The sequence below is a fragment of the Meles meles genome, chromosome 2, assembly GCF_922984935.1.
Source record: "Meles meles chromosome 2, mMelMel3.1 paternal haplotype, whole genome shotgun sequence".
NCBI classification, from domain to species: Eukaryota; Metazoa; Chordata; class Mammalia; order Carnivora; family Mustelidae; genus Meles; species Meles meles.
Window position 1 is genome coordinate 460,979 of NC_060067.1, and position 20,274 is coordinate 481,252.

Here is a 20,274-nt window from a genome sequence, read left to right on the forward strand (position 1 = left end):
GATGTTAAAGGAGGCTGGTGTCTTGAGGACTGTGGGAGGCAGGTATGGCGCCTGAAGAAAGACTGGAACGGGTTTGAATTTGGAGCTGGTTCAGGAAGTGGGCTTCAGTTGGCTGAAAGTAAGGAAGGTTGGGATATGTTGATGAAAAAGGGACCCCACCAGTCCTCAGGAAGGGTTTAGGAGGTTTTGGTGGAGAGGGTTAACCAAGACGAATGTCTCAGTGCAGTGTTTTTTGTTTTGTTTTGTTTTTTACTCGTTTTGAGTTTGAGAGAGTTCCTTAAATTCTTTAGTTCGGTGGGAAAATCATATACTAAATAATTGTGGTATTTGCAGAAGTGTCTGAATGAGTATTTGGTGAATGCCAAGATTTCACCTCTTACATTTGACTATAATGATGTCGTTGCTGGGTCTTTGGATCATTTATATAATGTGTTTACACACTAATCATAACTTTACCTTTTAATTATAGGCAGACTTATTGGCTCTACCAAAAGGCATAGGTAGACCTCTGTTAAACTTTATTAGAATTGTTAGCATTAAGTTCAGGAGCAGAGAGAATTTCTACTGTCAACTGATACCTTATATAGCCTTTTTAATTCATTTGAGACAAATTTTAAACCACGGAAGTAGCTTTCCTATTGAATTCTCTCTTTCACAAGAAGGGTTATCTTTATATTGCACTATTGACTTTTCAAAGTACATTTAGCTTGTTTTTAAATGACTTTTGGGGCTTCTCATTGACGATAGATATCTTTTCCTGTCTTGTAGTCAAGATAAGCTTACGTTTATATATGTGCTTTTTCTAAAATGCAAATCTGATCTTGACACAGCCTTGCTAAAGGTTTTCTAGGCTCTATCCATTTCTCATGTATTTCTTGGCTTCATTCTGTCAGATTTGAATTCAAGTTGCAGTGCTTTCTTAACATTAAAGGCATTGCTAATTTAATACATACTTTTTTCATTTTCACCTCTTATTAGTTCCATACTTACTGATTTAACTTATTTTAAGAGATTACCAAATGGACCATGTTCTCTTAGGACTTAGGATCTTAGCATTGTTCCTTTTACTTAAAATGCCTTTCTTTGCTATACTCTTCCCATGATTGTCTCATGTATTCCCATAGAACTTAATTATACCTACTAAATTCTTAATTTTAGGGGTGCCTGGGTGGCTCAGTCGTTCGTTAAGCATCTGCCTTCAGGTCAGGTCATGATCCCAGGGTTCTGGGATCAGTTTCCGCATCTGGCTGCCTGCTTCTCCCTCTCTCACTCCCCCTGCTTATGTTCTCTCTCTCTCTCTCTCTCTCTCTCTGTGTCAAATAAATAAATACATCTTTTAAAAATTAACATAGAATGTATTATTTGCCCCAGGGTACAGGTCTGTGAATCATCAGTCTTTTTTTTTTTTTTTAAAGATTTTATTATTTTATTTATTTATTTATTTGACAGAGAGAGAGAGAGAGATCACAAGTAGACAGAGAGGCAGGCAGAGAGAGAGAGAGGGAAGCAGGCTCCATGCTGAGCAGAGAGCCCGATGTGGGACTCGATCCCAGGACCCTGAGATCATGACCTGAGCCCAAGGCAGCGGCTTAACCCACTGAGCCACCCAGGCACCCTGTGAATCATCAGTCTTAAACAATTCACAGCACTCACCGCAGCACATGCCCTCCCCAATGTCCATCACCCTGACACCCTATCCCTCCTCCACCCCCCAGTAACCCTCAGTTTGTTTCCTAAGATTAAGAGTCTCTTATGGTTTGTCTCCCTCCCCAGTCCCATCTTGTTTCATTTTTTTCCTTTCCTACCCCCCATGACGCGCCACCCTGCCTCTCAAATTCTTCTTAACAGAGAGATCATGTGATAATTTTCTTTCTCTGATTGACTTATTTCACTTAGCATAATACCCTCTAGTTCTATCCACGTCACTGCAAATGCAAGATTTCAGGGTTTTTTGATGGCTGCACAGAATTCCATTGTGTATACATACCACATCTTCTTTATCCATTCATCTGTTGATGGACATCTAAGCTCTTTCCATAGTTTGGCTATTGTGGACATTGCTGCTATAAACATTCAGGTGTACATGCCCCTTCGGATCATTGCCTGCATCCCCAGCCCCCATCTTTTGGAGTAAGTCTCTTGATACTTGGAGAACAACCAACAATAGAGTGTAAATACCTTAGAAACTGACTTCAAGGGGAAATTGTTTAACTTATATACTTGCTTGAGTCTGTCTGCAGAGCTAAGGATAAATAGGGATTTGGAGAGTAGATAATCAGGAGAGATGCTATCTGGATGAAAAATAAGCCATAAAGATATACTTGTATCTTTAGGGTAAATGCCCAGTAGGGTGATTGCTGGGTGGTAGGGCAGCTCTATTTTCAACTTTTTGAGGAACCTCCACAGTGTTTTCCAGGGTGGATAAATAAATATTTAAAAAAAATTCTTAACCAGACTTTTTAAAATTTCATATTGGTGGAAATAAAGTATTTTTATCCCTAATTAACATAAAAAATAGATAAATTTCATATTGGTTTTTAATATTTCCATTAGTCACTGTATTATAATTCTTGGTTTTCTTGTCTGTCTTCCCTACTGTATTATAATCTTTTGTAGTGATAATTTTTTTGCTTTGTTCTATCATCTAATTAAGAAAAATTATATTTTAAAAATTATGATAAGATATATGTACATAAATTGCGTTATTATATATAACATTTTAATCATTTTCAAGTGGACTGTTCAGGGGCATTAAGTATGTTCACACTGTTGTAACACCATCACCACCGTCCATCTCCAGAACTTTCTCATCTTGCAAAAGAGAACTCCTACCCTAATTAAACAATAACTCCCCTTTCCTTCCTCCCACCCCTGAACTCCTAGCAGAGACTTTTTGTCTCTGTCAATTTGATTACGTATCTCATATAAATGGAATTAAACAGTATATGTTCTTTTGTAATTGGCTTATTTCACTCAGCATAATGTTCTCATAGTTCATCTATGTTGTAGCATGTAAGAATTCCTTTTTTAGGTGACTAATACTCCATTGTATGTATGTACCACATTAATGGTAGCTCTTTTATCTTGTTTATCCTTCTGGACTTGGCACAGTTTCAGGCACATAGATGTGGTTCGTTGAATGTGTATTTTTGAATGAATGTGTATGTTGCGGAAGTGGTGTGGTGTGTGGGAGGAGCTACTGGGAAACTTGGGTTTTAGTCATGGCTCTTCTATTGATTTTGTCTGTGATCTTGGGTAAATATCGATTCATCTTCTTTCTTTCTTTTTTTTTTTTTTAAGATTTTATTTATTTATTTGACAAACAGATCACAAGTAGGCAAAGAGGCAGGCGGGGGTTGGGGGGGAAGCAGGCTCCCTGCTGAGCAGAGAGCCTGATGCGGGGCTCGATCCCAGGACCCTGAGACTATGACCTGAGCCGAAGGCAGAGGCTTAACCCCCTGAGCCACCCAGGTGCCCCCGATTCATTTTATTTCTATAAGCTGTTGATACCCAACACGTCAGAAGGCTTTGGAGATGGTTAAATGAGATACAGAGGTCCTCGTTCTTGGAGCTCCTGAGGTACAGGGTTGCTACAGTGGAGCAAGCTTCATCAATGTGAAAATATTCACTGATAAATTAATCTCTCACAGAATTAGTCCTCCCTTAGATAAGTGAGCTCCCTGCCTGCCCCCCAGCCCCCATCTTTTGGAGTAAGTCTCTCGATTCTTAGAGAACAACAACAATGGAGTGTAAATAACCTTGGAAACTGACTTCAAGGGGAAATTGTATAACTTACATACTTGCTTGAATCTGTCTGCAGAGCTAAGGATAAATAGGGATTTGGAGAGTAGATAATCAGGAGTGATGCTATCTGGATGAAAAATAACCCAGCCCCTAAAAAAGAATAACTTGAATTTTAAAAAGAGGTGTAGAGGGTTCTTGGGAAAATTGATGAAACCCTGAAATATATTGGCAGAGCTGACCTTCAGTATGATCATGTTATGCCCATCAAACAATCTGTCGTTTTGCTGACATACACATTTTCAGAAAAGTCCTCTTTTCCCCCACACTTACCAGTTCATTCTAAGAGTTAGTGTAGTTTTAATTATAGATTGGATTTTTGCTAAGTATAAGCTCCCCTCCAAAGTGAAAGTTTTACTTTTAGTTTTCTTTGTTATTTAAAATTTTTGTCCCTGTTTTAAATGAATTCATTTTTAAGTGGCGTTTATCTGGATCAGTTATTTTCAGGAATTGAGAATTTTCTGTATTAACTTGTTCATAACCTTTTTTCTGAATCTGTGTAATGCCAAAAAAATAAGAAATTACAGTAATAACCATAAATGATGAGCATTTTATGGAACTTTGTCTTTATTGATAATTTATTTTCTTAATGTAATGGTTCTTGGGGCTTCAGGTTTATCCCACAGGTATTAGTTTTAGAAACTAGAACAGGCAAACGTTTTACTTCAGACAGTTTCAACACTTAGGATGGCCTAAAAATATTTGATGTAAATTTCATTTAGTTTATGTAGAACTGACTTAGTTACGATGTAATTCAGGTTTTAAAAAATCTTAACTGAAATTCATTAATGAGTATTATCAATGAAATTAAATGTAACCATGTACTACAAAGAAATTGAAAAAATTGTAGTTAAAATATATTTTTTTAAATATTTTATTTATTTATTTGACAGACAGAGATCACAAGCAGGCAGAGAGGCAGGCAGAGAGAGGGGGAAGCAGGCTTCCTGCTGAGCAGAGAGCCCCATGCGGGACTCGATCCCAGGACCCTGGGATCATGACCTGAGGCAGAGGCTTTAACCCACTGAGCCACCCAGGTGCCCCTGTAGTTGTAAAATGTAAAAATATGTAAAATGTGAAAAATGTAAAAATATTTTTAAAATTCTTAAAGTTCAGGTAAACCTGATTTTAAAAAGAAACTGTGTGCTGTGGCACTGTTAATCAGAAAACATAATCCAGAAGCTCTTAAGTGTTAGTTCTTGATTTTTGTCCAAAGAGAAAGTCCTTTCTTTTTTTTCTTTTCTCTTGCTTTCCCGCCTCCCTCTCTCTTTCATCTCTGGATATATCTATGAATTAAATCATAGCATCTAAGAGGGGCTGTCAGAGGTAATGTAGTTATCTACCTTTTCTCTTTCTTGGGTGCTTGAATTCCCTCTTTAGCCAGTGGATTTGATTATACAGCATCTGCTTGGAACACCTTCAGTGACTGAAAACTCACTTGTGAGAAAGAGTCATTTCAGTTGGAAGTTTTGTTAGCAGTTCTTCCAAGTGCTGAGCTGAACCTTCTGTTTCTGTGCATGAGTGCGCTGCATCTGATGTGTTAGAGCGGCTCTAATCCTCCCCTGGACAGCCTGCGTCAGTCAGGATCATCTTGGCTCTCCTGCCCTAATCAACAATCTGAGTCTCAGAAGTTTAAAAAAAATTGTACTTTTTATTTGTACTTGATAAGATTATCTACATGTCCACTGTGGATTAGAAAAGGGGCTCTTCTTACATGACCTCTCAAGGACTCAGGCTGACAGAGGGACTGTCATCTCAGATGTGGCAGAGCGAAAGACAGCTTTGAAAGGTCTTGCATAGGCAGTAAATGCTCTGGCCTGGAGTGACACATGTCACCTCTACTCGCAATTGATCAGTTAGAATTTGTCATGCGTCCCTAACCTAATCCCAAGGCGTGGGGAGGGGTCCGAAGGGCAGTCTCACGGGCCCAGAACGGGAGAGAACCAGAGTACTTGGGAACCGCTGTCACACATGCCTCTCTTTTCAGAATTTGGAGACGTGTCATGTCTTTGTACTCCTCCCTTGCCTAGGATAAAAATTCCCAATATTTCCACTCCTTGTGATATGATTCCCAATTTCCTACGCCATCCAGACACCCTACAGTTTTCCTGTGTTTTTCCTGATGGGTGTTGTCCAGAAGGAAGCACAGTATTCCTGAATTCCTGTTGGAAGCTTTTCCTTTCAGCAGTCTGAAATCAGGTAGTATGAAACCAGTGTTCAAGCTGGTCTGATAACTCTCATTGAGGTGGCTTTAAATTGTTTCCTGAAGTTATCTACCTTTTCTCTTTCTTGGGTGCTTGAATTCCCTCTTTAGCCAGTGGTTTAAACCTGAATGGTTTAGTTCAGAGTAAGACACCTGCAGTATAGCACAGAGATTAACTTTTGAGACTTGGATTCAAGGCCTGACTTTCAGGAGCTGCATGATACAGGACGTGTTGCGTAGTTGTCCTGAGCCTATTTTCTTATTCTGATAGATGGAATTTAGCAGGATTGATGAGAATGTGAGCAGACGTGTTTTCTTGGGCTTTACCTTAAGTGGTATTAAGATACTAAGTGTTACTAAGAAGCATTGTTTTGTTTCCTTCTGACTAGTTTCAACTTAGTTCGCTCAGGACTCACTTGAGTAGTTTAAGTTCATGCCTGGATACAATGAAATAGTGAACATAGGTACTACAGTCCTTGCGGGTGTAGATCATCAACACATACATTTTTATATTATTATTGAAAAAAGTCGAACTGATGTGCTGCCTCTCATTTGCAGGTAGGGTTCTTTCACAGTCTACTCCTGGGACTCCATCAAAGACCATAACAATATCTGAAAGTGGTGTTATTGGATCAGCTTTAAATTCTACAACACAGACACCAAATAAAATAGCCATCTCACCTTTGAAATCGCCAAATAAGGTAAAAAAAAAAAAATTAGCCACAAATGCCAAGTGTTGTGGTTAATGCTTTTATGTTCTTACTAGTCACTTTTGATACTTCAGTTTTAATATATTCCCAAACAAGTAATAAGGGTTCCTCAAATACTAGATTAATTTAGTAATCAAGGTTATATGGCAGAAAAAAAACAAACTTACTCTAAACACATAGCAACCTTGTAATCATGTTGCATGCGAAGATAATTTCCATGGCCCATATGAATGTGGGTACAACAAAGCTCTCTTGAATGAGGTACATGATGTGTTTAGTTCTTCGGTTAATATTTATGCAAAATTATTGTCTTTGGGAAGTCACATATGTAGTGACTATATGAATTTAAAACACTAAATGTAACTTTATTATATTATTATTATTTTGATAAAATACTCTGTTTTCTGCTTAAACTGTCCGGGGTTTCATGGAGATCTGAGCTTTTGCTGGGAAACAGAGTACCCAGAGTACTAGAAATTGCCATCGAATGCTGGTAAACAGATTCTCAGAGTCTTTAGACTTAAGTGTAGATCATTCAGAGCATTCAAAAGCTTTTCATAATTTGTTTTCATCTTAAGGTAGCTATCATTTTACTCTTATGTCAAGTAAGTAGGCTTCGCTCACTTTCCTAAAACATACAGAGTGATTATACCAGCATAACATTTTGAAAAGGTATGTTTTAAAAGGACATATTCAAAAAAAAAAAAAAAAAAAAGGACATATTCAGGTGGAAGGCTAAGCATCATTATTCCGTAAAATGCTGCCTTTGTGATTCTGGAAACTTACTACCCTTTATACCGCCTTTTCCCATAACTTATTATTATTCATTAATAGAACAAATGTTAAACATTTGTTTCACATTTTTTAAAAAGTATAGCTGTTGGTTTCTGTCTTAGACTTGAATATAATGTATAAGTATATCTCTTAGAATTCATTAAAATGGGATTCTCTCTGCATAATAATAGAAAATAGTAATTTACTTAAATGAGGTGATTCAATAGATATTTGAGTGCTTACTATGTGCTATGCATAGTGATAGGCACTGGGGATAAAAGCACGAATAAGACAAGTTTTTCATTTCAACAAGGAAGTTAGACCTAAACATTAAATATTGCCCTACAGAATCATGACGGTTACAGGTGGGTTGATGAGCTCTGCTGTGTATCAGGGAAGGTTTATACAAAGGCTGTTTTTGAAAACTCTTAACCTTAAAGGTGCTTTGGGTCATAGCTGTGGGTAAGCAGAGGAGGCTTTCTGGATTGAAGGAATACTTTACACGGAAGTGGTCAAGTGTGTGGCCCTTGAGGGAACTACATTGCTTTGGTGGTGTGAGAGCTGAGGGTGCTGAGGTTAAATGGAAGGTTTTATTATCTTTAGGGGAGTTTGCACTGTATCGTTCTTGAAGATTTTCGATTCTAGCACAGCGGTGTCCTTATCTGCATGTTGGGATCACCCGGGGAATGCCTGGTTCCTACCCCCAGAGACAGTTTTAATTGATCTGGAGTTTGGCTTGGTATCAGGATTTTTAAAAAAAAAGTATGTAAATAAGCACTAAGCAATGAAATATGATTCTACTTGGTTTACTTTCTTCTTGCTTTAGATTTTAGCAGTGCTGTTCTCTACTTTCTGACATTTAATGTCTTTTGTCCTATAATCTTATTCTTCCCTTTAAGTACTGTTTTTTTTTTTCATGGCATATTTCGATTTATTTTAGAAATGCAGTGTGATTTAACATGCAGAAATCTATCCATCGAATTCACAACGTTAATAGGAAAAAGAATAATTTTACGGATATATACAGTACATCTCAATACATGTAGAAAAATCCTGATGGTAGCCAGCCTCCATTTTGGTTAAAAATACTTCAGATAATAAAAATAAAAGGATAATTTCATAATTAGAAAGGGGAGAAAATGCATCTAACTTCATGTTATGATGCAGTGTTGAACAAGCATATCCACTTCCCACACTTGTTCAGTTCTACTGAAGGACTGCATTTAATGCGGTATTGCAAGAAAAAGAAACAAATGGTATAGAGTTTCAGAAGAAAGTAAAAAAAAAGTCACAAATTACATATTATCATATACATGTAAAAATTAAGAATCTGCTCTTGAACTGTTAGAATTATATTAATAAGATAATTAGATACATAGATAATATTAAAAGTATTTCTAAACCATTTATATTTAATATAATGGTTCATATGATTGGATTTAAATCTTGCATCTTACTAGTTATTTTTTCTTTGTCTCATCTCTTTTTGTTTTTTTCTTAACTCTTTTTCTGCCTTCTTTTGGGTGAATTGAATAGTTTTTGTGATTCTGTTATATCTCCACTATTGGCTTATTATAGTTTAAACTTTTAAAAATTTATTGCTTGTTCTAGAGTAAAATAACACGTTTTTTTTTACTTATTTTAGTCTACCTTTATATTTATGTCACTTCATGTAGTGTAAGAACCTTACAATTGAGTATTTGCAGTTCTTTGATACTTTATGCTGTCATTTTTATTTTTATTTTTTTTATTTTTTTTTTTTAAAGATTTTATTTATTTATTTGACAGAGAGAGATCACAAGTAGACAGAGAGGCAGGCAGAGAGAGAGAGAGGGAAGCAGGCTCGCCGCTGAGCAGAGAGCCCGATATGGGACTCGATCCCAGGACCCTGAGATCATGACCTGAGCCGAAGGCAGCGGCTTAACCCACTGAGCCACCCAGGCGCCCTATGCTGTCATTTTTAAACATTTCACTTTTACATGTTATGAACTATATAGTACATTTTTTGTTTTTGCTTTACACAAAATTACCTTTTAAAATATTTAAAAATAAGAAAGTAAGTCCTTTATTTTCATTTTAGCTATATCTTACACACTTCCTTTCTTTCTGTAGACCCCAATCTTAGTTTGGTATAAAACTCTTCCCTGGGCGCCTGGGTGGCTCAGTGGTTTAAGCCACTGCCTTCGGCTCAGGTCATGATCTCAGGATCCTGGGATCGAGTCCCGCATCGGGCTCTCTGCTCAGCAGGGAGCCTGCTTCCCTCTCACTCTCTCTGCCTACTTGTGACCTCTCTCTCTCTGTCAAATAAATAAATAAAAATCTTTAAAAAAAAAAAAAAAAAAACTCTTCCCTAAAGAACTTTCTTTACGAGGGGTGCCTGGGTGGCTCAGTCCGTTGAGCATCCAACTCTTTGTTTCAGTTTGGGTCTTGACATCACACCCCACCTCAGGCTCTGTACTCAGTGGGAATCTGCTTGTTCCTCTCCTTCTGCTCTCCCCCACTTGCATTCTGTCTCTCTTTCTCTCAAATAAATAAATAAAATCTTTTAAAAAAGCCCTTTCTTTAAAATTAAACTTTCTTTTAGGGAAAATTCTGCTAGCAAGATTCTGTCAGTTTTTGTATTGCATGAAAAAGTCTTACTTTTCAGCATTACTTTTGAAGGTATTTTCATTGGGTAAAAAATCCTGGGTTGTCAGTTTTCTCCAGAGCTTTAACAAAGTCACCCCATGGACTTCTAGTTTGCATAATTTTTGGTGAGAAATAATGCTGTAATTTTTGTCTTTTCTTCTTTTATATATGTATCTTTTCTTCCCCTGACTGCTTTCAATATTTCCTCTTTATATTTGGATTTCTGTGTTTTGACTGTTAATGTATCCAGCTCTGTGCTGTATTATTGTTTTCTTTTTAAAATATATATTTATCTTGATTTTAAACTGCCTTGGGTATATAATTTATTGTCTTTTTTTTTTTAACTTTTGACTATTATCTCCAGATATTTCTTCTACCTCGTTCTTTCTCTCTTCTCATTCTAGAACTCTATTTTCAAAAACGTTAGACTGATTTAATTCCATAGTTTTAGATACTGTCTTCTGTTTTTCCTCTCCCACTTCGTTTTCTTTTTCTTTTGGTTTGGGTATTTCTGTTGACCTGTCTTCAAATGATTTGATTCCTTCCTCATTTGTGCGGAGTTTACTGACTGGGTCCATTGAAGGACTTCTTCATCACTGATAGCTGTATTTTTAAAATTTCTAGCATTTCCATTTGACTCTTTCTTCCAGTTTCCATCTCTCTGCTGCTGTTTCCTTGCGGTTCACTGCACGCTGTCTTACTTTCCTGCTGAGTCAACTAATACATTAACCATAATTATTTTAAAGTCCTTATCCGATGATTGCAGCATCTGATGATCATCTTAGTCTTCCTCTCATTGCTGGAATGGCTATCTGGACCATTAAAAAAATTGTATTTAAAACTTAAACATCTAGGGTAGGGAAACCATATTCTATTAAAAGTAGGTGACTTAGAACACAGTGAAGCTGGGCTGTTGATTCATTTCAAATATGATCAGAGAGATTTCAGGACAGTGAACTTTTGGATAAATGAACTCAAGACAGGTAAAGGTTTCCAGACCTTGTGTTTTGGAAACTTGAGTCAAAGAGGGGCACCTGGGTGGTTCAGCTGGTTAAGCATCTGCCCTTTGCTCAGGTCATGATCCGGGAGTCCTGGAATTGAGCCCTGCGTCAGGCTCCCTGCTCCTCTGGGAGCCTGCTTCTCCCTCTCCCTCTGCTGCTCCCCATACTTGTGTTCTCTCACACACTCTTCTCTCTCAAATAAATAAAATCTTAAAAAAAAAAAAAAAGAAAGAAAATTGGATCAAAGAAACAAGAGGTTAGAAAGTCTGAAACCCTTTATTTCCCACCAATTTAGTCTTAAGTAAATATTCCTAAAATCTAAGGCCTCATCATACTTTATGTAATGTTAATGATTGTCTTTTTTCCCCTTAATGTCTATATGATGGACATGAATGCATCGTCAAAATATCTTACCCTTTTTTTTGAGAGTTTATGCAAATTATCCTTGATATCTTTGAATACACCTTACATATATGTCTTGTCAGTTTTGCTCTCCAACCCAGGGGAGTGCTTCTCTCATTTTTGGCTTTTATTTGGTAAATAAATCTGCCCTGTTTGCACAGCCTGTGGTAAGTAACTGAACCATCACTTAGCCATTTAGAATGCAGACTGCCATGTGAGGGATTTCAGAGCACCAGCTATGCGTGGATGGTTTAAGAAAATCTTAAAACAAAAAAAGTAAAGTTTCTTCTCTGATTTCTGTGACCAGTATAACTTCTTGAATTCTTCCTATTTCTGGCTCTTCTAGCTTGGAAGAATTCTATGAAGCTTTTATAATTAAATTCTGGATTCAACAGTTTCCTATAGTTGCTTTGTCATTTATCTTTCTGTCCCTGTATCCATTAATCACCTTGTTTAAAAATTCATTTCAGAGTAAGTTGTACATGTCCAGTATACTTTGCCCCAAATACTTCATTAAGCATACCACTAACTAGAATTCACTATTTGTTTAGAGGCTTTTCATTTGAGGTGAAATTTATGTATGCTGAAATATGCAGATTTTAAAGGTACCATTAAGATAAGTTTAGATAAAATGCATATATCTATGTAACCCAAATCTCTGTTATGATAAAAACATTGTTATCACTGTAGGAAGCTAAGAAAAGTTTTTCCTGGGGCACCTGGGTGGCTCAGTGGGTTAAGCTTCTGCCTTCTGCTCAGGTCATGGTCTCAGGGTCCTGGAATCAAGCCCCGCATTGGGCTCTCTGCTCGACAGGGAGGCTGCTTCCCCCTCTCTCTCTGCCTGCCTCTCTGCCTACTTGTGATCTCACTCTGTCAAATAAATAAATAAAATCTTTGGAGGTAAAAAAAAGTTTTTCCTAAATATTTTTGAATGTATCTGGATAAACAGGGCACCTATCATTGGACAGGTTTAGGTAAAAAAACATTTTTGACATGTCTTAGAAATTGAGAAACAAATGACTGCAGATTATCAAAACTTTTTGCTTGTAGTTCAGATAGGTTCCAGGTTTTTTTCTCTCCATTAAATTAAAGGAGGAACCAAGTGAGTTTTCAGATTATTAGAAATAAATTTTAGTGGTAGAATACAATGTAAGTTTGGGTATAAAACTCAGGAGTTGTTCAGAATATTAATGTATATTATTACAATAAATATTCTTCTGTTTACTTGTGCAAATGTTTTTAGTATTTATAAGAAAAGTAAGAATAGAATTGGTACTGAACTTTCATTCTTGCAATATGTAATACTCAGCTGTGAGTATGGGAAATAATCTTTAAAAATGAGTACCATCATCCATCTAATTAAGAGATGCATTCCCATAAAATATTTTTTTATTTGTAATAATGACAATTTATAATATTTTATATTGCTTTGATTAAGTCTATATAGTAATTAACTCAATCCAGACAAACTTATGTAATACTTAGAGCTTTACATTAGGGTAATGGGAACTAATGTTTTTATTATTTACTTATTTATTTATTTTTTGGAAATAATAAATAATGAACGCTGATATGGGGCTCAATCCTAAGACCCTGGGATCGTGACCTGATGGAAGGTAGAGGCTTAATGACTGAGCCACCCAGGGGCCCCTAAATTTTCAATTTATATACTATCTTTTAGTTTCAGAGGATTATAAAAGAATCCCAAGCATAAAAATGTTATACTAGAATAAAATTTTTAGGGTTTATTTATTAAATTAAATACAGTTCACAGAGTAAAGTGAATAATGTAAATTTCTGACTGCTGAAGAATGGTTTATTTGTATTTAAAAAATGTAATTGATTAGTGAGTATCAAATTAGTGAGTATTAAATAATTGTGTTGACTTGATTCCCTGGAATACATTATAAAAAGTCATGTGACAGGTTTATTTTAACTTTACTAATATTTATAATAGGCTTGAAATTACAATAAACTGAGTGATGATTAGTCCCTCCAAAGGTTATCTCCCTTACCAGCTGCAAGGGAAAAGACAGGGGAAAGCACACAGGGGAGGCTTTTATGGGCCAGACCTGGAAATATGCGTCCATTCACTTCACTAGCTAAAATAAAACTGAGTCGCATGGCCTCACCGTAACAAGGGAGGCTAGGAAATATAATCGGCTGTGTGCTTAGGAAGCAGAAGAGACTGGGTTTTGGTTAGCAGAAGGCAGTCTGTAGCATGACCATCCACACTGACATAGGGAATTGACATTAGCCAGGACACTGGGAACCTGAACGATAATGAAGGGTTCTGGTAGAGACTCTTCTGTGCTTGTCAGTGGCTGTCTGTGTTCATTGAGGTCAGTGTGTCCCCTGTGCCGAAACTGTGGAACTACAGAAGAGCTTACGGTGATATCAGGCTGGGCGGACAAAACTGAGTGCGCATTAAACAATAACGAATAATGAAATAGGTGCTTAGTTGTGTGGTATAGACAAGATGGTTCAAAACTAAAGAGAGGTAAATCCTTGGGGCGCCTGGGTGGCTCAGTGGGTTAAAGCCTCTGCCTTCAGCTCAGGTCATGATCCCAGAGTCCTGGGATCGAGCCCCGCATCGAGCCCCACATTGGGGTCTCTGCTCAGCAGGGAGCCTGCTTCCTCCTCTCTGCCGCCTCTCTGCCTACTTGTAATTTCTGTCTGTCAAATAAATAAAATCTTTAAAAAAAAAATAAAGAGAGGTAAATCCTGGTATTCCTTCATTCACCACTTAGACAAATACTTAATCTTGCTTACTATGGGTTAGGGGCTGTGCTAGGGAACAGGAGAGAGCAAAAATAGAAGTGTGGACCCTAAAGCCTGTGCAGGATGTGGGAGGGAATATGACAGAAATGAACCAAATAATTATACAAACATACAAAATTGCAAAACCAGGAACAGACTCCTGATGGCTTGAGAGCCTATGTGAGGAGGTTGACCCACAATTAGGATGATTACAGAGGCATCCCTGAGCTAAGGTTTCGTATGGGTATGAATTAGAGTGGGTGTCAGCCCCAAGAGTGAAGGGCTACAGCTGAAATGAGAGTGTGCGTGTAGGGCACTGAGACGACAATTCTGATCAGAATTAGTAATGCTTTGGAGGGAATGAAGAGCCTATAAAGATAAATTAGTTTATGGATAATTTTCTTTTCTTTTCTTTTTTTTTTAGATTTTATTTATTTGACAGAGATAGCGAGAGAGGGAACACAAACAGGGTGGGTGGGAGAGGGAGAAGCAGGCCTCCCGCAGAGCAGGGACCCCTGGGATCATGTCTGGAGCTGCAGGCAGACGCTGAACGACTGAGCTACTCAGGCACCCCCAGATTGTGGATAATCTTCAAAACAAAGCAATTTAGGCTTAATTTTGTCCTTAAATGGAGATTCATGGAATGTTTCTAAGGCAGCAAGAGCTAAAGAAATAATGTGAAGTTTGCAAAATCAGCAATGTCTCTGGTGGCAGGTAGAGGCTGGTCATAAAGATGATTGAATTTGTTTTGCAAATATCCAGGCAGGAAGTGATATGAGCAATGACAATATCAAAAGTTGAGTTAGAACTATTTGGGGACAGAGATTTCAGAAGTTGATAGCTTTTACTTTTGCTGTGAAGCTCTCACATATTTGAGTTGGAGATGATGATGGTAGTAATGAGTACAATATGAAGTGAAGGGTGTCTTTTCATGATAAACTTTGACATAGATTGTTGTACGATTAATAAGAGTTGGAGTTGAGATGATTACAGATCATAGGCTCCATTGGGATTCTGTGGCTAAACCTTTATTTTGTTTATAGCTCCTCATACCAGTACCCATTAGCCAGGGATAGGGGCAGAAGGAATAAATGACTAAGAATTTATTCTCTTTTCTGTTATATTGGTTTTGTTTTATGCTTTTATAATTATGGTGACTGAATACTTATGGAGTCCTGTGGCCATATTATTAACACCTTTTACTATAGAAACTTAAAATTAATTTTTTAAAAAAATTTTATTTATGGGGCACCTTGGTGGCTCAGTGGGTTAAGCCTCTCTGCCTTTGGCTCAGGTCATGAACCCAGGGTCCTGGAAGCGCCCCGCATCAGTCTCTATGCTCAGCGGGGAGCTTGCTTCCCCTCCTCTCTCTGCCTGCCTCTCTGCCTTCTTGTGATCTCTCTCTTTGTGTCAAATAAATAAATTTTAAGAAATTTATTTATTTACTTTAGAGAGAGAGAGAGAGAGCGCACATGAGTGATCTGTGGGGGAGGGCCAGAGGGAGAGAGAATCTTAAGCCAACTCAATGCTAAGCATGGGAAGCCCACCATGGGGCTTGATCTCAGCACCCTGGGATAACAAGCTGAGCTAAAACCAAGAGTCAGACGCTTAACTGACTGTGCCACCCAGCGCCCCTGAAATTAAATATTAAAAGTCTGAAAATATTAAAAGATTAGGGTAGTATAAACTTCCATGTCCATGACCCTTTATCCAACTCTAGAGTTACCAGCTTTACCTTGTCTCATCCGTAACCTCTTCCCACTTTGTGTTTGAAGTAAACCATGTCATTTCATCTGTAGATATTTCTTTATATATGTAAAAGATACGGACACTTCTTAACTTACCCGTGTCCCTTTAATGCCATTAAATACCTAGTTAATTTGCATTTCCCTAATCATCATATTTATTTTACACAGTATTTGAATTTGGGATCAGATAAGTTTATGAATGATTGCTATTTCTCTCAGTTTTTTTATCTTCCTTTTTTTCTCTTGCCCTTTAAAAAAAATTGGGTTGTTATATCCTATAGTTTTTCATAGACTGGTTGCATTCCTGTGGTGCTGTTTAGTTTCAGTAATTTCTGGAATAGAACCCAGATGGCTCTTGTATCTTTAGACTTTACATGTGTTTACAGATACTTTCTCCCAGTGTGTGGCTTATCTATTATATTCCTAGCAGTACCTTTTGTGGAGCAGAAATTTGTAGTATTAATGAAGGTTGACTTACACTTTTTTCTTTCATGGAATGTTCTTTTGGTATTATATCTAAAAAGTCATCACCAGACCCAAGGTAAACTAAAGTTTCTCCTGTGTTATCTTCCGGGAGTTGTACTGTTTGTCTCATAGTTTTAGGGCTGAGTCCATATGAAAGCTGTGTTGAGAGACACTGTTTTGTATGTGGATGTCCTATTCTAGCACCGTTTACTGAAAAAACTATCAGTTGAGCTATTTTTGCTCCTTCGTTATAGATCAGTTGATCATATTTATGTGAGTCTATTTCTGTGCTTTCCCATTTAATCACCCGTTTTTAGTCCTCACCAATCTAATTGATTAAAGATCTCACATAGATTTGTATTTTTAAAAATTATTCGTTTCTTTGTGTCTTCTCCACTCCTCTTCTGTGAACTCTGATGCCCTGTGTTTTCTTGTAAGAGTTTTTTAGTATTGACCTTATATTTAGATCATGGATCCCTTTTGAGTTAATTTTTGTATCTGATGTTGGGAACGGATTCAGCTTCATTCTTGCATGGTGGATATCCAGTTTTCCTGGCATAATTTGTCTTCTCTGCATTGAATGATCTTGGCACCGTGGTTAAAAATCATTTGACCGTATATGTGCAGGTTTCTTTGTGGACTCTATTGTTGTTTCATTGGTCTGTGTGTCTGGCTTTATGCCAGTATTGGTTTTCGTTTTTGGGGTTTTTGTTTTTTTTTGTTTTTAGATGAAATCTTTGATCTATTTGAAATTTATTACACAGAATGAGTTATGGGGATCCAGCTTATCCAGCTTTTTTTCTTCAGACCAAAGGGCTAATTCATTTGTTGAATAGCTCACCATTCTCTGTTGATTTGGGACGCCAACTTTTGTCATGAACTATTCTTTTTTTTTTAAAAGATATATTTATTTATTTATTTGACAGAGAGGGGCAGTGAAAGAGGGAATACAAGTAGGGGAAGCGGAAGAGGGAGAAGCAGGCCTCCCGCTGAGCAGGGAGCCTAATATGGGGCTCCATCCCAGGACACTGGGGTCATGACCTGAGTTGAAGGAAGACACTTGACTACTGAGCCACCCAGTGCCCCTATCATGAACTATTCTAATATAGGTTCTTCTTTAATTCTCCTAAAAGTTTATTTCAAAATTATTTTTGTAATAATAGCAAATTTAATAATTTAAAATTTGCTTTATAATATGTCTAAGATTCACCTGTGTCTTAATCTATAGCTAGAGACCAATTTTCATTGGTCTGTAATTTTTTCCTTTTTTCCGCCCTTTTTGTTACTGAAGTATAATTAACATCCAGTGTGCTATTTAGTTAAGGGGTATAATATAATGATACAACAATTCTACGCGTCATTCAGTGCTCATCTCCGTTAATGTTCTTAATCCTCTTTTTTTCAGCATCTTCTCACCCACCTCCCCTCTGGCAACCACCGATTTGTTCTCTGTATATAAGAGTGGTTTTTGCTCTTTTTCCTTTTTTGTTCTCTTTCCTTCGTTCATTAGTTGGTTATAGAGGCTCTTTAATCTTTTGATCTTTAGTACTCTGCTCCTAGGCCAGCCCCATACTATTTTATTTATTATCCTATCTTGATAATGTTTAATCTTTAGTAGGGCTGGTTTCTGGTTTCTTTAAGGCTGATGCTTTTAAAGCAGGTTGTCTAATTTTGCCTGTGATAGTCACTTGACCCCTTCTTTGAATGCTTCCATGGATACTAATATATTTCAATTACTCATCCTTGTCACTGTAATTCATAATTATAAATAAAACATAAGTTGGGTTAATATCCATGAAAAAATAGCAAAAGAATGCCTTACAGCTATTTCATGATATTTCAGCAGTCAGTAAAACAGTGCTGAAAGTTCTGTTATTCATCTCAAGGTCTGACTCTCATTAGTCATAAAATATATATAAGATTTATCTCTTCTTCTTTTCTCATTTGTCTCTTAGTTGGAATCATTTTAAAGCTCGCATATTTGTTTCTTGATAGGTTTATTTTAATAACCTGAAGTTTGGTAATTAGGATAATGTAAACATAGTTTTTCAGTGATGATAAGCTCAATAAACATTCTGTCATAAATTTTTGAGCGCCTGGGTGGCTCAGTCGTTAAGGTTCTGCCTTCAGCTCAGGTCATGATCCCAGGGTCCTGAAATGGAGCCCCACATCAGGCTGTCTGCTTGGCAGGAAGCCTGCTTCTCCCTCTCTCTCTGCTTGTGTTCCCTCTCTTACTGTGTCTCTCTCTGTCAAATAAATAAATAAAATCTTAAAAAAAATTTTTTTTTTTACAGACCATATTACTGTGGGGTGCCTGGGTGGCTCAGTCACTTGAACATCTGACTCTTGGTTTCATCTCAGGTGACCATCTCATGGGTTGTGGGATTGAGCCCCATATTGGGCTCTGTGCTCAGCAGGAAGTTTGCTTGAAGATTCTCTCCTGCCTTTTCCCCAACTCATGTGTGCATGAGCTCTTTCTTTCTCGATCTCTCTCTAAAATAAATAAATCTTTACAAAAAAACCATATTAATATGGAACCTTACAAATTCCTGACTTCAAGCTATATTGCAAAGCCATAGTAATCAAAACAGTATGGTATTGGCATAAATACAGATATACAGATCAGTGGCACAGAATAGAGAGCTTAGAAATAAACCCACACATATGCAGTCAATTAATTTATTAATTTTTAAAGATCTTATTTATTTATTTGACAGAGATCACAAGTAGGCAGGGAGGCAGGCAGAAAGAGAGGGGGAAGCAGGCTCCCTGCTGAGCAGAGATTCCAATGTGGGGCTCGATCCCAGGACCCTGGGATCATGACCTGATCCGAAGGTAGAGGCTTAACCCACTGAGCCACCCAGGCACCCCTGGTCAATTAATTTATGACAGAGGGAATATGGAATGAGGGAAGGATACTTTATTTAGTAAATGGTGTTAGGAAAACTGGATAGCCACATACAAAAGAATGAACCTATAGTGTTATTTTGCATCATACACAAAAATAAACTCAAAATAGGTTAAAACTTTGAACATTAGGCCTGAAACCACAGAACTCTTAAAAGAAAATAATCGGGGTCTTTGACATCAGTTTTGGCAATAATTTTTTTTGGATCTGACACCAAAAGCAAAGGCAACAAAAATAAGTAAGTGGGACTACATCAAACTAAAAAGCACAATAAAGAAAACCATCAAATGGAAAAGTGACCTATGGAATGGGAGAAAAGATTTGTAAATCATATAGCTGATAAAGGGTAATATTGAAAACATATGAAGAACTCAGGCAACTCGATTGAGGAAAAACCAAACAATCCAATTAAAAAATAGGCAGAGGAAAAAAAAAATAGGCAGAGGAACTAAATAGATGTTTTTCCAGAGAAGTCATACGAATGGCCAACAGGCAGGTGAGGAGGACCTCAGCGTGACTAATCACCTGGGACGTGCAGATCAAAACCACAACGAGATGTCTCCTGACACGTGGCGTGGCTGTTAGCAAAGACAAGGAACAGGTGTCGGTGTGGCCGTCGAAGACGGCACCAGTGCGGCGTGGATGGTTGTATGAACCGGTGCGGCCACTGTGGAAACCAATACAGAGGTTCCCCTAAAATTAAAAATAGAACTCCACCACAAAATCCAGCAGTTCCACTTCTTGGTTTTTATCTGAGGGAAATAAGAGCACCATCTTGAAAATATGTCCACGCGCTCAGGTTTTTTCCAGCATTATATGTGATAGCCAAGACTTGAAAATAACCGAAGTATCCCTTGACAGATGAATGGATTAA

General features: G+C 37.4%; 1 protein-coding gene across 13 annotated transcripts in view; it reads left to right on the forward strand.

The window, feature by feature from the left end:
* LIN54 (lin-54 DREAM MuvB core complex component) overlaps positions 1 to 20,274 on the forward strand; it is a 66,116-nt gene that overhangs the window by 21,085 nt on the left and 24,757 nt on the right. For 9 of the 13 annotated variants that reach the window (XM_045995958.1, XM_045996017.1, XM_045995968.1 and 6 more), the window contains exon 4: positions 6,563 to 6,705. The exons of the other annotated variants lie outside the window; for them this stretch is intronic. In XM_045995958.1, the coding sequence (XP_045851914.1) occupies positions 6,563 to 6,705 (143 nt within the window). The remainder of the gene's footprint in view (positions 1 to 6,562; positions 6,706 to 20,274) is intronic. 13 annotated transcript variants of the gene reach the window in all.